Source organism: Phacochoerus africanus, chromosome 14 (assembly GCF_016906955.1).
Source record: "Phacochoerus africanus isolate WHEZ1 chromosome 14, ROS_Pafr_v1, whole genome shotgun sequence".
Lineage (NCBI taxonomy): Eukaryota > Metazoa > Chordata > Mammalia > Artiodactyla > Suidae > Phacochoerus > Phacochoerus africanus.
In genome coordinates this window covers 46775940-46789986 of record NC_062557.1, presented here as the reverse complement: position 1 = coordinate 46789986, position 14047 = coordinate 46775940, and the positions used below count along the sequence as shown (strand labels likewise).

The 14047-nt window shown below is 46.0% G+C and overlaps 1 protein-coding gene across 1 annotated transcript in view; it reads right to left on the bottom strand.

Moving 5' to 3' along the window:
* VPS53 (VPS53 subunit of GARP complex) overlaps positions 1–14047 on the bottom strand; it is a 147577-nt gene that overhangs the window by 120713 nt on the left and 12817 nt on the right. The window contains exons 3-4 of the mRNA XM_047758333.1: positions 12188–12237; positions 10207–10273 (exon numbers count right to left, since the gene is read on the bottom strand). Of these exons, the coding sequence (XP_047614289.1) occupies positions 10207–10273; positions 12188–12237 (117 nt within the window). The remainder of the gene's footprint in view (positions 1–10206; positions 10274–12187; positions 12238–14047) is intronic.

Sequence of the window (14047 nt, the reverse complement as noted above, 5' to 3'; positions counted from 1 at the left end):
AAAAACAAAAACGAACAATAAAAATAAACAAAATAGGAGTTCCTGTCGTGGCACAGTGGTTAATGAATCCGACTAGGAACCATGAGGTTGCGGGTTCGGTCCCTGCCCTTGCTCAGTGGGTTAACGATCCGGCGTTGCCGTGAGCTGTGGTGTAGGTCGCAGACGCGGCTCGGATCCCACGTTGCTGTGGCTCTGGCGTAGGCCGGTAGCTACAGCTCGGATTGGACCCCTAGCCTGGGAACCTCCATATGCCGTGGGAGTGGCCCCAGAAATGGCAAAAAGACCAAAAAAAAAAAATAATAAAAAAATAAAAATGACAAAAATAAGGTTATTATAAAATATTGGCTATATTTCCTGTGTAGCACAATATATCCTTGTAGATTACCTGTTTTATACCTGTAGTTTGTACCCCTTTAATCTCCTGTCCTTAATTTGCCCCTTCCCCTTCCCTTTTCCCACCGTATCCCGTATACCGTGAGTCTGTTTCTGTTTTGTTATAGTCATTTGTGTATTTTTTGGATTCCACACATAAGTAGTAACATACAGTATTTACCTTTCTCCGTCTGAGTTATTTCACTAAGCATAATATCCTCCAGGTCCAACCATGTTGCCACAAATGGCAAAATTTCATTCTTTTTTATGGCTAAGTAATATTCCATTTTACATTTTTTTTCACATACACACACACACACCACATTTTCTTTATCCATTCATCTGAGGATAGATCCCTTAGGTTGCTTCCATATCTTGGCTATTGTAAATAATGCCGCTATGAACACTGGGGTGCATGTATCTTTCTGAGTTAGTGTTTTTATTTTCTTCAGATACACTCCGAGAAGTGGAAGTGCTGGATCACATGGTAGTTCTATTTCAAGCTTTTTGAAGAAAAGTGGTAGATTCTTAAAGATTGGCTGCAATGTACAACCTGAAATACCATTAGTGAACTTTTGCCACTTGACTATATTAAAACCCACTGGTCAGCTGTGCTCTTGCCTAGGATGCAGAAAGCTAGCAAGAGTGTTGCTCTTACATTAACAATGAGAAAAAAAATAAACAGCAAAATCCCAACTTTTCTTGAACCCATCAGAGAGCCACATATCCTGAAATCCCAGCAGAGATGGGGATACCCAAGAACTGTCTCACAAGGCAGAGCCTAAGAGGACCAGGGGACTGCTATCCATACAGACAGGAAGGAATCAACTATGATTTTCAGCAAATTGCTAAGGGGCTAGTGTGGGGCTAGCGCAACGGCACAGAGCCTCTGGGAACTAGACACGCGGTAGTTTGCACCCCTCTCAGGCTCCTTCCCAAGACCTGGACCCTGAGGAAACCCGCAGGCAGAGTGCAAGACCAGAAGCAGCCTCCCTCCGAGGCGCAGATGTGCAGCAGGGAATTAACGGGTGCTTGTGGAAAAGGCATGAAGCCCTCACACCCTCACCCTTACTCCAGCCCACCTCTCAAAAGCTGAACCTCTGAGAGAGGCAGCCCTGGCAAACATGTGACGTAGCTCTTAAGGACAGGACAAGACAACAGAGCCATTCATCACTTCCGATGCAACGATCTGGACCAGGGTAAGCTGTGCTCCGGTTTTTCATTCCCGGGAACAGCAGGGAGGCTCTCAGAGCAAGGAAACCTACAGGTGCTGTAAAGCAGGGCAGTAGGGACAGAGAGGAGAGGAGGTGATGGAAAAGCCACAGGAGCTTGAGACGTGTGTGGTTCAGCAACATGGATAGTCCAGTGGGTTACCTCCGAGTCAGCAGCAGCAGAATTACTGCCATTTACTGAACATGGCGGAGCCTGACTTGGAGCTCAATATTTTAAAACAATCAACTCTCCTTCCTACCACCCTGACGTAGGTATTATCATCTCCATGTCCCAGACAAAGAAACTGGGGCTCAGAGAAGTTAAGCAATTTGCACAAGGTCACACAGATAGCAGCATGAGCCAAAATTGAAATCCAAAGCTCTGGCTTTTTCATTTGACTAGGCTGCCATCTAATGTTACATTAGGGATATTGCTAATCCTTAGAGAATTCAAATAAAATGCTCAGGTCCATACAAAGAGGCCAGAGAGCTGTTTGTATTCTTGCAGATTGACTAAAAATGAGAGACTTTAGAGGACAAGTGGCAAAAGGCTCCAACATGCAGCAGATATGTCATTCTGCCCAAAAGCTCTACAAAGGCTCATGAGAAATAAACCAGATGAAGGATGGTGGTAAGACTGAGCCTGGTCCCTGTCACACTAGATACGGGACACTCTGAGTCCTTGTCTCAACTACAGTCAACAGTGCTTCGGAAGTAGCAGAACTGGACCCACGTACTTGGATACAGCCTGGCAAAAAAAGACAAGCCAACTGTGACCTCTGCACCAGGTGTAAGAAATCCTGGTTGGAGAACGGCAGACAGCCCCAGTCAAAACCAGGGACATGGGCCCCTGCAGAAGACTCAACTACAATCCGACTCCAGCACTGCCCCACTGCATCACGGGCTTTCTGCATGTCCCCGTCATTCTCACACCCTATCTGACCCACACAAAAAAATGCCTTGGTCACTAATGGAAAAATCTGAGACTACATTTTATTTATTTATTTATTTAGGCCATGTCCACAGCATGTGGCAGTTCCTGGGCCAGGGACTGAACCCATAAGACTGCAGGGATCCCAGTCACTGCTGTGACAATGCCAGGTCCTTTAACCACTATGCCACCAGGGAACTCCTGACTCTACCCTTTAAAAAACTCAGCTTCTTTCGATTTAATATGTGTCGGCATTCCCGTTGTGGCGCAGTGGTTAACAAATCCGACTAGGAACCATGAGGTTGCGGGTTTGATCCCTGGCCTTGCTCAGGGGGTTAAGGATCCGGCATTGCCGTGAACTGTGGTGTAGGTCGCGGATGCGGCTCCGATCCCGTGTTGCTGTGGCTCTGGCCTAGGCCGGAGGCTGCAGCTCCAATTAGACCCCTAGCTTGGGAACCTCCATATGCCGAGGCAGCGGCCCTAGAAAAGACAAAAAAAAAACAAAAAACAAAAAAAAAGATTTAGTATGTGTCAGTAGGAGGAAGCAAGTGAAAGTTGCCTTTTTTTTTTCCTCCCCAAACTATTTATGGTCCCTTTACTACTAAGTGCCATTTATTTTCCTCCATGAATGGGCTTCATTTTCCTCCCAAAGAGACGGTGAAAGAATATATTTGAAATGACAGAGGGGACGAATTCAAGCCATTCTGCAGAGAGCTGACAATTATAAATGATAATCCCACTGGGTGAAGATGGATGCTATGCTATGAAGCTCCACCATCTACCTAGGTCAGGGTCTTGGGGCACAGTTATTTTTGCTCCAAGGCCTAAGTAGGTGATATGCTAATTTTGAGGATGAACAATTAAGAACACCTTCTCCTTGGAAGGCAACCTGCTTTGCTGATTTAGATAATAAACCTTTACGATATCGCTATGTAAAGAGAAGAAGGCAAGGATGATAAACCTCCTTTTCTGAGGAAAATGAAGACATGGAAAAACTACAAAACATGGCCCTGGACAGATCCCGAGGACAGAAAAAAAAATCCTTTGGCCCTTTATAATAAAACGAGGATAAGAAGAAAAAAAAAATGAGACGTCTTTAATGGCAAGCCACATGGCACTGAACCCATCCCGGTCAATTCTTTCATCTGCAACTGGCATGAAGCCATAGAAGGCCCATCTGGCAAATCTGCTCAAGGGAAGGTCCTCAGGACTCGAAAAGATCTCAGTGGGCTGGAACAATTGGGCAAAACTGGCAAGATGCAACAGAGGGGGAGACACATCAAGTCCAGCACTTAATTTCAGAGGCCCTTAAACAAACAGAAGGGGCAAGAGTTTAAAAGCAGTTCGTATGAAAAAAAAAATATTGCAGCTACTGCAAACTGTTGGCCAGCAGATGTGTTCTGTTTGGCCTTTGCTGTATTTGTGAACAACATAAGCCAACGTTTAAACATTGGGAGAGGCACGTAAAAATCCGGGTTTCCGGCTTCTCTTGAAAAACGGACAGATCTGGCAACTCCATGTCTGTGTTCAGACAGGACAACAGTTGGTGAGGAAAGAAGGGTGGCTGTCCCCTTTCGCCAGGGCATCCGCTTCCCTGATGGTTTCACACGGAGGCATGCTGCCTGCTGAAGACAGTCAGGTCACTCTGTCTTAGCTCTGTGGACATCTGCTTGCAACTTGTGACCAGGGGTTTCAGATACTGACAGCTCAACAGAGGCCAACAGTGTGATACAGCAGCCAAAAATTTCACCCAATCCACACTAATGGAAGAAGAGGGTCTAGACCAGTGGTCCTTAACTTCTGAAGAGTCACAGAATCCTGAGGGACTCTAGAAAAATCATAGGGCTTCCTGCACTCCCAGACATATGTCTATCTAAATAGAAACTGACATTTAATTTCTGAGAGGTGAAAGACCCCCACCCCCACCCCGAACTCCCAGTTCCCAAGTTAACAAGCTCAGTCTGGCACAAGGAGGTACACTGTCTCTGGGTGTTCACACAGCCTGTCTCCTCGTGGCCAGGAGGCTTGCTGACAAACTGCAAGGCAAGGGCGATAATAAAGGGTCTGGAAATCATATCATAAAGCTGAAGAAACTAAGAATGGTCAGCCTAAGAAAAGGAGCACTCAGAAAGGAACATAATATCCATTTTTAATTTTAGAAGCTATAATAAGGAAAATGGATTAGGTTTACACTTGTCCAGCTGGCAGAACTAAGATCAATGAGAAGTTACAGTGAGGTCTATTTTACTATTTCAGCTCAGCATAACAAAGAAGTTTCTCGCGATTAAAACTGTACAAAACTGGGAGTTCCCGTCGTGGTGCAGCCGAAATGAATCCGTCTAGGAACCATGAGGTTGTGGATTTAATCCCTGGCCTCGCTCGGTGGGTTAAGGATCTGGCGCTGCCGTGAGCTGTGGTGTAGGTCACAGACACAGCTTGGATCTGCTGTGGCTGTGGCATCGGCCGGCAGCTGTAACTCCGATTCAACCTCTAGCCTGGGAACCTCCATACGCCACAGGTGTGGCCCCAAAAAGAAAAAAAAAAAAACAAAAAAAGCCCTGCACAAAACTGGTAGAGATGGTCCCGTGGCACAACGAAGTAGTGAGCTCCCCAGTGCTGCAAGCATCTAAGCGGAAGCAGAGTAATGAAATGCCAAAGGTGTCAGAGAAAGGATTCCTGAACCGGGTGGAAGGTTGTGCTACAGTTACCTAAAGCTTCTTCCAAAGCACAGTTTTAGTGAGCAGAGCTAAAGACAGCAAGAATAATTCTCTTCCCGTCCCAAACCTCGCTCTTGCTCTGATGGAACTGCTACATTATAGCCAAGCTCTGTTCCGGAGACAGACCAAGGCCTAGCGACTGATCCCTTCTTGGCAATTCTCCGTGAGCTTACTAGGAATTGGTCAAGGTCTGGCCACTCTTGAAATTCCACATGCCAACTTTCTCTTCTTCTAACCCACTCCTCCATCCACCTCTCTTTCTTCGTACACTCAAGCTGTGCAATTTAATTCTTGGGAAGGCTCCCTAAGTCAGTTTCAAAGCCTATGGCTCCTGTACGTACTGAATTGACTCATCTTATTCACAAAGTTTCAAACATGTGGGCGTTTAATTAAAGCTTTTGCCTGATGATTTCAGCAGATAAAAATGGGGCAAATTCTGTGCTGTATGAACTTCATGTGCGCATCAGAGTCTGGTTAGAAGAGGTCACAGACTGGACCACGTCAAGGTCGCCCACGCAGGAGGCGGGCAGCATGGGAAGCTCTTCCCAGTGTGCAGCAGAGCGCTGACGAGGCAGTGGCTAATTCAGAAATTTCAGGAAACTAAAGAAACTGCATCATCGAGTCTTCAATTTCTAAATCACTCCCTCTCCACAAATAATTTCTGAGTCAGAAACACCGCTTTCCAAAAAGAACTTTCCCGCTCAAGAGAAGTCTTTTAAAACGCCATGAATGAGCAGTCGACTCTTGCCCCTTCTTCACACAGATTACAAAGCGTATCTTTTCTGGGCGCACATAGTCAAGGAGACGTGTATAAAAGGAAAACTTCCTTCTGTCTGTGTTACTGCTCTCCTTCTGAGTGTTCTCCAGAAGCTTCGGAAACAAGTTCCCAAAGTAAACTTTCCTCCCTTCCAGGGAAAAGGGGAACCTGGGGCCTCCTGACCCATAAAACTCGGTATTTTGGAACATCCGTAACTCTCCCCAGTCCGTGCCAGTCCAACAGTCTCTCTTCAGCAAACCACCGGCCAGCGGGGCTGGACAGCAGGCCTCTCACCCCCGGGAGTTGACCAGGATGGGACGCAAAAGCTCCCTGGAAAAAAAGCCTCTGCTTCAGCTTGCGTTACGAACTGCTGGAAAAGACAGATGGAGGGGATGACAGGAAAAGCAATTACTTCTTCTGGGCTTCCTTTCCGTCTGGAAGCTAAGGAGACGAACACAAGATTCCATCACAGACTGAAATGCGATCTAAACATTCCTGAAAATGTGGTCTTGCTCTCTGAAATACGACCTGCCTGCTGCAGCAACCCGTACGCCAGGACTTCGCGAAGGTGGAGGGGGCCGACGTCCCGCAGCCCGGCTGGTTCTGGGCCGGACTCTCCAGCGCTGCTCGTATGCGACCGCGGTTAAAACACAAGTAAGTGAAAGATACCTCTCTACTCAGGATGACTCGACAAAAAGTCCCCACGAATCAGTCACTTGAGGTCCACATTCCCGGGATCTTGACGACCTGAGACTCTCTGAAGTATTTCGTGGCTTCTAGTGAGCCTTTCTGATGACAGGCAGAAACACACTACACAGTAGTGCTACTCCTTCCCACGGTAGTGAGTGAGGACCAGTCACACACGTCACGCTTGAAAGAACTTTAAAGGGACACACACTGGTCAAAATGACATTCTACGGTAAAGAGCTTTTGTTTATTTACAACTAACAAATAATCTCCCACAGACCAGTCAATATAGTTGAATAAAATGTTACTGCAGGTAAACTATGTATTCTGAGAAGTTCGAAGAGGAAGAAGAGTTTTTGCTTCAAGGAGCTTAGATACCGGTCGAAGGGATGAGATGTGTGCCCAGGAAGTCACAGGAGATCACGAAGGCCACGTGAAAAGCACAAGCACCGGGCTGTGGGAGTCTGTGGGCAGGAAGAACTTCCCTCTAACTGACGGACAGTGGGATCGATCTTCTCAGGCATAAAATGAGAGGAGTGGACCAGATGGGTTGCAAGAGGACCAAATTCAGATTCCTCTGATGTATCCAGATGAGCCGAAAAGAAAATTTCACAAAAGAAGTAGTATTTGAGCTGGGTACGACTATGAAATGAAGCCACCAGAAGAGAAAGAGGAGAGAAAGCATTTCAGGCAAAAAGAAGAATGTAAGCACAGGTCCAGACAGCAGACGGCACGCATGCAGAGCACTGAGCTTTCACTGCAGATGGTCCCAGCAGAAGACAAAACTGGAAAGGTGGCCACAGGCCTTGAAGACCATGCGAAGGAACTTTAAATTAGTTGACAGAGGGAGTTCCCATTGTGGCTCAGCGGGTTAAGAACCTGACTAGTAACCACGAAGATGTGGGTTCAATCCCTGGCCTCACTCAGTGGGGTTAAGGATCCAGTGCTGCTTCACGCTGTGGCACAGGTCACAGGGGTGGCTCGGATCCTACATTGCCGTGGCTGTGGTGCAGGCCGGCAGCTGCAGCTCCGATGTGACCCTTAGCCTGGGAACTTCCACACGCCTCGGGCACTGCCCTAAAAAGACAAAAATAATTAAGCAAATAAAAATAAATTAAAAATTAGTAGGCAGAGGCCACTGGGGTTTCTGAAGAGGCAGATGATGTGACCAGACAGAGACAGCAAAGTTCAAGAGCAGAGTGAGGCTGGAGGGCTGGCGGGCTGTGACTCTACTGTGTCTAAGGGCTCTACTTACAGGGGCCTCACCCCAGGGAAGCCATGCTTCGAGGGAGAAACCTAAACGGACAAAAATCCGAGCAATAAGGACCAGGAAATAGGATGAGCTTTAGAAACCACTATGTCTACACACAAACACGGGTGATGACGACGTGGAAGACGGCAGACTACTTACAAAGTGGCCGACGGAAGAGGATGAGTAAGATGGAAAAGAGTCATCAAATGGACGGAAAAGAGGGAAGCGGTTAAAACTAAAAATGTAAGAGAAAAAGAAAGAGACTCGTAACACCGGTGAGCTGCTAGAGGAAAAGAGGAGTATGAGAGATAAGAGGGTTACACGCCAGACCCCCCAAATTTGGGCAGCATAATGAACAGTTGAAGAAATGGGCTGTATAAAATAAGGTCAAAGAGGACAAATAACAGAATTGAAAGGCGCACAACCGACCTCAGGTGGCGTTGAGGAGGGAGGGCCGGACACTGTCGGAGGAGGCGGCTACGCTAGGCATGCTCAGCATTTCTGTCATGAGAGCAATTCTGAAATACGATGTCTAAGCGGAAGACGAGATTCCAAACGAAAAGGAAGGTGGTTAACAGATAACATCTGGCCCCTCAATCACTGAAGAATTCCTCCTCCCCTTCCTCCTGCCTCGCGACAGCCCTCCGCAGCTAGACCCCCGGAAGAACTACACAACTTTGAAATGCACCTACCGTGACCTGCTGGGCAAACTAGGTATGAAGAAGTAGAGCTGTGTCAGGGTACTACTATTTTCTTTTTTGTTGTTGTTCAAGATAATCAACTCTATTTTCATCTTGCTTTTAAACAAATCTGATTGAGGTCAACTACACAGAAAACTTACCACTTTAACCATTTTTTTTTCTTTTGGCCACACCCATGGCATGTGGAAGTTCCTGAGCCAGGGGTCAAACCTGCACCAGTCCAGCCATCTTAACCATGTTTTATTGAGCAGTTTCACTGACACTGTTGTGCAACCATCACCGTCACCCATCCCTATAAATTCTTTTCATCTGGTAAAACTGAAACTCTATATCTACTGAACACGAACTCCCCGTTCTCCCCCAGCCCCCAGCAACACCATTATTACCCTTCATGCCTTGATGATTTTCACAGCCTTCTAAGCAACTCGCATAAATGGAATCATCTGATATTTGTCTGTTTGTGACTGGCTTATTTCACTTAGCATCATGCCCTCAGGGCTCATCCAGACTGTAGCACAATGCAGAATCTCCTTCCTTTGTATTAGTTTATTTTATATATTTTTTGGCTTTTTGCCTTTTCTAGGGCCGCTGGCCAGGGATCAAACCTGCAACCTCATGGTTCCTAGTCGGATTCGTTAACCACTGCGCCACAATGGGAACGCTGAATCTCCTTCCTTTTTAAGGCTGAATAATACTCTGCTGTATGCATACACCACACTTTGTTTATCCATTCACCTATCAATGGACACCTGAGTCACTGCCACATTTTTAGCTATTGTGAATAATGCTGCTATGAATATGGGGTACATATATCTCTCTAAGACCCTGCTTTCATGTCTCTTGAGTATTTACCCAGAAGCAGAACCACTGGATCATAGGACAGTTCTTTTTTTTTTTCTTTTTTGGCTGCAGCATGTGGAAGTTCCCAGGCCAGGGGTGGAACTGGAGCTACAGCTGCCTGTCTGCACCAGAGCCACAGCAACACAGGATCCAAGCCACATCTGCGACCTACACCACAGCTCACGGCAACACCAGATCTTTAACCCACTGAGCAAGGCCAGGGATCGAACCTGCGTCCTCATGGATACTAGTCAGGTTTGTTACCGCTGAGCCACAAGGGGAACTCCAACAACGCCTTTTGATACACACGTTATTGCTGTTTTTTTTTATGCTAACAGAAGTAATATCAAAATCTCAACAACCTAGCTGGTAGGTAAAAGCAGCAACCTTGTTTAGCCACAGTACACAAAATAAAAGAGAACTCAGAGACATCCAACACTCAGGAGAAAGAGAAGGAAACCATTTTTCTCATTTTGGCGTGGATTTCACCCTGGCCCTGGGCGAGCTCTGCTACAATATATACCTCTGGTCCAAGTGACCCTGAGTGACAGCTCAGGGCTGGTCTGAGCAGCCTACACCTGCTCCTAGAGGGACAAGCCCTGCAAGTTTCCTGCTGTGTATGAGACAGACCACCAAGAAAGAGCTCTATAAGCAGGCAGATCAGTATTCTGGTCATTTGGTTGTGGGGTCCTGAAGAAATCAGAGGGTACAGTTCACATGCAGGAATGAGTTACTTACCTGCCTGCCGTCCTGCCCCACATTTGTCTGACCTCTTACGACGGTTCGAATATTGTCATCCAGTCTCCTAGCGGACAAGTTAAAGGATACAAACCATTAAGACAGTCTCGATTCTAGGTTGACCAAGAGAAAAAAGGTCAGGAACTTATCCATCAATTTCTGCAGAATGCAGCTACTTGTTCAGAAAGAAAACAAAGCAGTTGGCTGTTATACAAGAAGACTGAAGCCCTGGATCCCAGTGAGGGGGCAGCAACAGCAGGGCGATAAGTCAACTCCTAGCACAGACTGATGAGGCATCTTTGTTTGTTTTGTTTTTAAAGGCTATTATCACCGAACGTTCAGAGCTGCTCAGAAGGACCAATATAACTTTTAGGTTGTTTTTTTTTTTTTTCCATGGAGCAAGCCAGAAATGACAAAGTTGCTGAAACTTGATGGGAACAAGCCAGAGAATTCAAATTATCCCACACAAAACCCTTCCTCAGTACTGTCCCCAGGAACCTTAAACGGGATGAGGAGCCAGGCATCCCTGTCATGACTGCTTCGCCCCCTGGGCCCTGCTCGCAGGAGGCAGATCCGTGGCCTCCATTTCCTCTTTCTCCTGCAGCTTAACAGGGGCCATCCAGGGGCACCTCAAACAGAGAAACCTGTAGCCGTCGATTTCATTTTTCATTTTGAAGAATCCATTAGCAGTACGACGGGAGAAAGCTGAAAGCAACTGGCTCACGAGTGATTTTTGGATCATCGGGGAATTTTCATTCTCTGGGGAAACCCCAGACAACTTAGTGGTCTCTACTAAGATTTTCATAGCTAAAGTCAGCTGAAACAATGAACAGGCTGCTTTGCAGCGTTTCAGGTACCCAACGAAACAAAACCCTGATGGCAGAGGTCTTCACCTAAAAACCCAAAGATTGTCAAGGGGGGGACAAAGAATAAATAAATCATCTCTTGGATTCACAATGAAGGCCTCTCAGAGTTCCCGTCGTGGCGCAGCGGAAACGAATCCCACTAGGAACCGTGAGGTTGCAGGTTCGATCCCTGGCCTTGCTCAGTGGGTTAAGGACCCGGCGTTGCCGTGAGCTGTGGTGTACATCGCAGACGTAGCTCGGATCTGGCATTGCTGTGGTTCCAGCGTAGACCCCTAGCCTGGGAACCTCCATATGCCTCAGGTGCGGCCCTAAAAGGACAAAAGACCAAAAAAAATAAAAATAAAAAATGAAGTCTTCTTCTCATCAAAACTTAAAAAAAACAATCACTATATTTAAAGTAATGACACCAACCATAACAATAATAATTACAATGAACAAACTTTGAGTATCTACCATATGTCAAAACTGGAAATTCAGACGTGGATAAACCAGAAAAAAGGCTATGTGGCAGGAAGGATACCTGACGACCACAGCAGACTTCCTAAATCCATCACCATGTTTATTCCTGGGCCATCGCCCAGGCCAACCAGCACATCTGACCACGCTGCTAGCTGGTATGTGGCCAGAGGATACAAATAAAGCCCATCTTCACAGGTGAGCCTTGGGAACCCGGGGGGGGGGGGCACGAATCCACTAGGGAAATGAGGCCCTTAAAAATACGGCAGATGTGGCTGCGGTGCAGGCCGGCAGCTGGGGCTCCGACTGGACCACTAGCCTGGGAACCTATGCCGCAGGTGCAGCCCTAAAAGGACAAAAAAAAAAAAAAAGGGCCAGAAATGCTTTTACCTCCTTTTATAATCAATGTTTTGAAACAGCCTGTTACAGATTCCTTCTGTTTTTAAAAAAGAAATAACTGAAGACTGATCAAAGAGTCAAGTTCTTTGCCATAAAGCTCAAATGGAAATCCAGATAAAAGAACTGCCTTTTAAAAAATTATCATCTATGGCAAACTTGAGATTTCAGTGTTCTCATGGTTAAGTGTGATCCAGAACATGATTAACTAAATGACTAGCATACTTTTCATTAATTATTAGTAATTTCACAGTATTACTTACCTTATTTTCAGTCTAATTTTGTTCACGACTTCGTCAATGTTTGCCAGAGACTACAATAAAAAAGGCAAAGGGCACCTATTATTTCACTTCCTGGAATTACTTTTTCACAGAGAAATAACAAGCTATAATGGTTATTGATGACATCTCAAAACTAATCATACATATGATACAATTTTTACCTTTTTTTTTCTTCTTTTTTTTTTTTTGCAGAGCCGCACCCACGGCCTATGGAGGTTCCCAGGCTAGGGATCTAATCGGAGCTGTAGCTGCCAGCCCACGCCAGAGCCACAGCAATGCCAGATCCAAGCCCTGTTTGCAACCTACACCACAGCTCATGGCAACGCTGGATCCTTAATCCACTAAGCAAGGCCAGGGATCGAACCCTCATCCTCATGGATACTAGTCAGGTTTGTTATCCGCTGAGCCACAAGGGGAACTCCCAATTTTTACTTTTTTAAAAAAAGTAACAGCAGTAGTTGGGAACAACTACAAAATCTTGCCTGGAATCTATTTTTGTAAATAAAGTTTATTAGAAAACAGCTATGGGAGTTCCCCATGTGGCTCAGTGGCTAATGAATCTGACTAGGAACCACGCCTCGCTCAGTGGGTTAAGGATCTGGCAATGCTGTGAGCTGTGCTGGAGGTCGCAGACACAGCTCGGATCTGGTGCGGCTGTGCTTGTGGCTGTGGTGGAGGCCAGTGGCTACAGCTCCAATTAAACCCCTAGCCTGGGAACCTCCATATGCCGCAGGTGTGGCCCTAGAAAAGACAGAAGAAAAAAAAAACAACAAAAAACCCAGCTATGCCCATTCATTTACATGTTATCTACAGCTGCCTTTGAGTCACAAAGACAGAGCTGAGTAGTTGCAGCAGAGACTGAATAACCCACAAAGCCTAAAATTACTATCCAGCCCTTTATAGGAAATTTGCTGACTTCTGGTATAAAGGATCGGGGCAAATTCATACAACAAAATTCTCATGGCCACAAAAATGAAAGAATGATTATAACGCACAACAACATGGATGAATCTTACTAACATGTTACACACACAACAGAAACAAGAGCACGTACTGTACGATTCTGTTTATATAGTTCAAAAGCGAGTAAAACTATTCTCTTGTGTCAGAAGCCAGGAGAACTCTGAGGAGGTAGTGACTAGGAGGGACAAGGAACGGGCCATGAGAAGAGGTTTTATTGATGTTTTATTCTCTGGTCTGATTGGTGGGGATATGGCTATATTCACATGGTGAAAATTCATCAAGCTGTACACTTGATTTGTGTATTCCTCCATATTATGTTATACACCAATCAATAAATAAATCTATTTTTTTTCTAAGTGTCTATGTCTATGAGCAAAAAGTATGAAGGATAAACATTAGTAGATGGATCTACACTAGTAGCGGTAACCTATGAAATCAGTAGCAAATCTATGAAATCACTTGTAATTTATGAAAAGAAGGAACTTTTTTTTTTTTGTCTTTTTGCCTTTTCTAGGGCCACTCCCACGGCATATGGAGGTTCCCAGGCTAGGGGTCGAATAGGAGCTGCAGCTGCCGGACTACACCACAGCCACAGCAACACCAGATCCGAGCCACCTCTGCCACCTACACCACAGTTCACGGCAACACCAGATCCTTAACCCACCGAGCGAGGCCAGGGATTGAACCCGCAACTTCGTGGTTCCTAGTCGGATTTGTTAACCACTGAGCCATGACAGGAACTCCCAAAGAAGGAATTTAAAAATTTTCCTTTTACAGCTGCACCTATGGCATAGGTCGAATCAGTGCTGGGCCAAGGGACCTTCCTGGGCCAAGGGTCGAATCAGTGCTGCAGCTGCTGGCCACAGCCATAGCCACAGC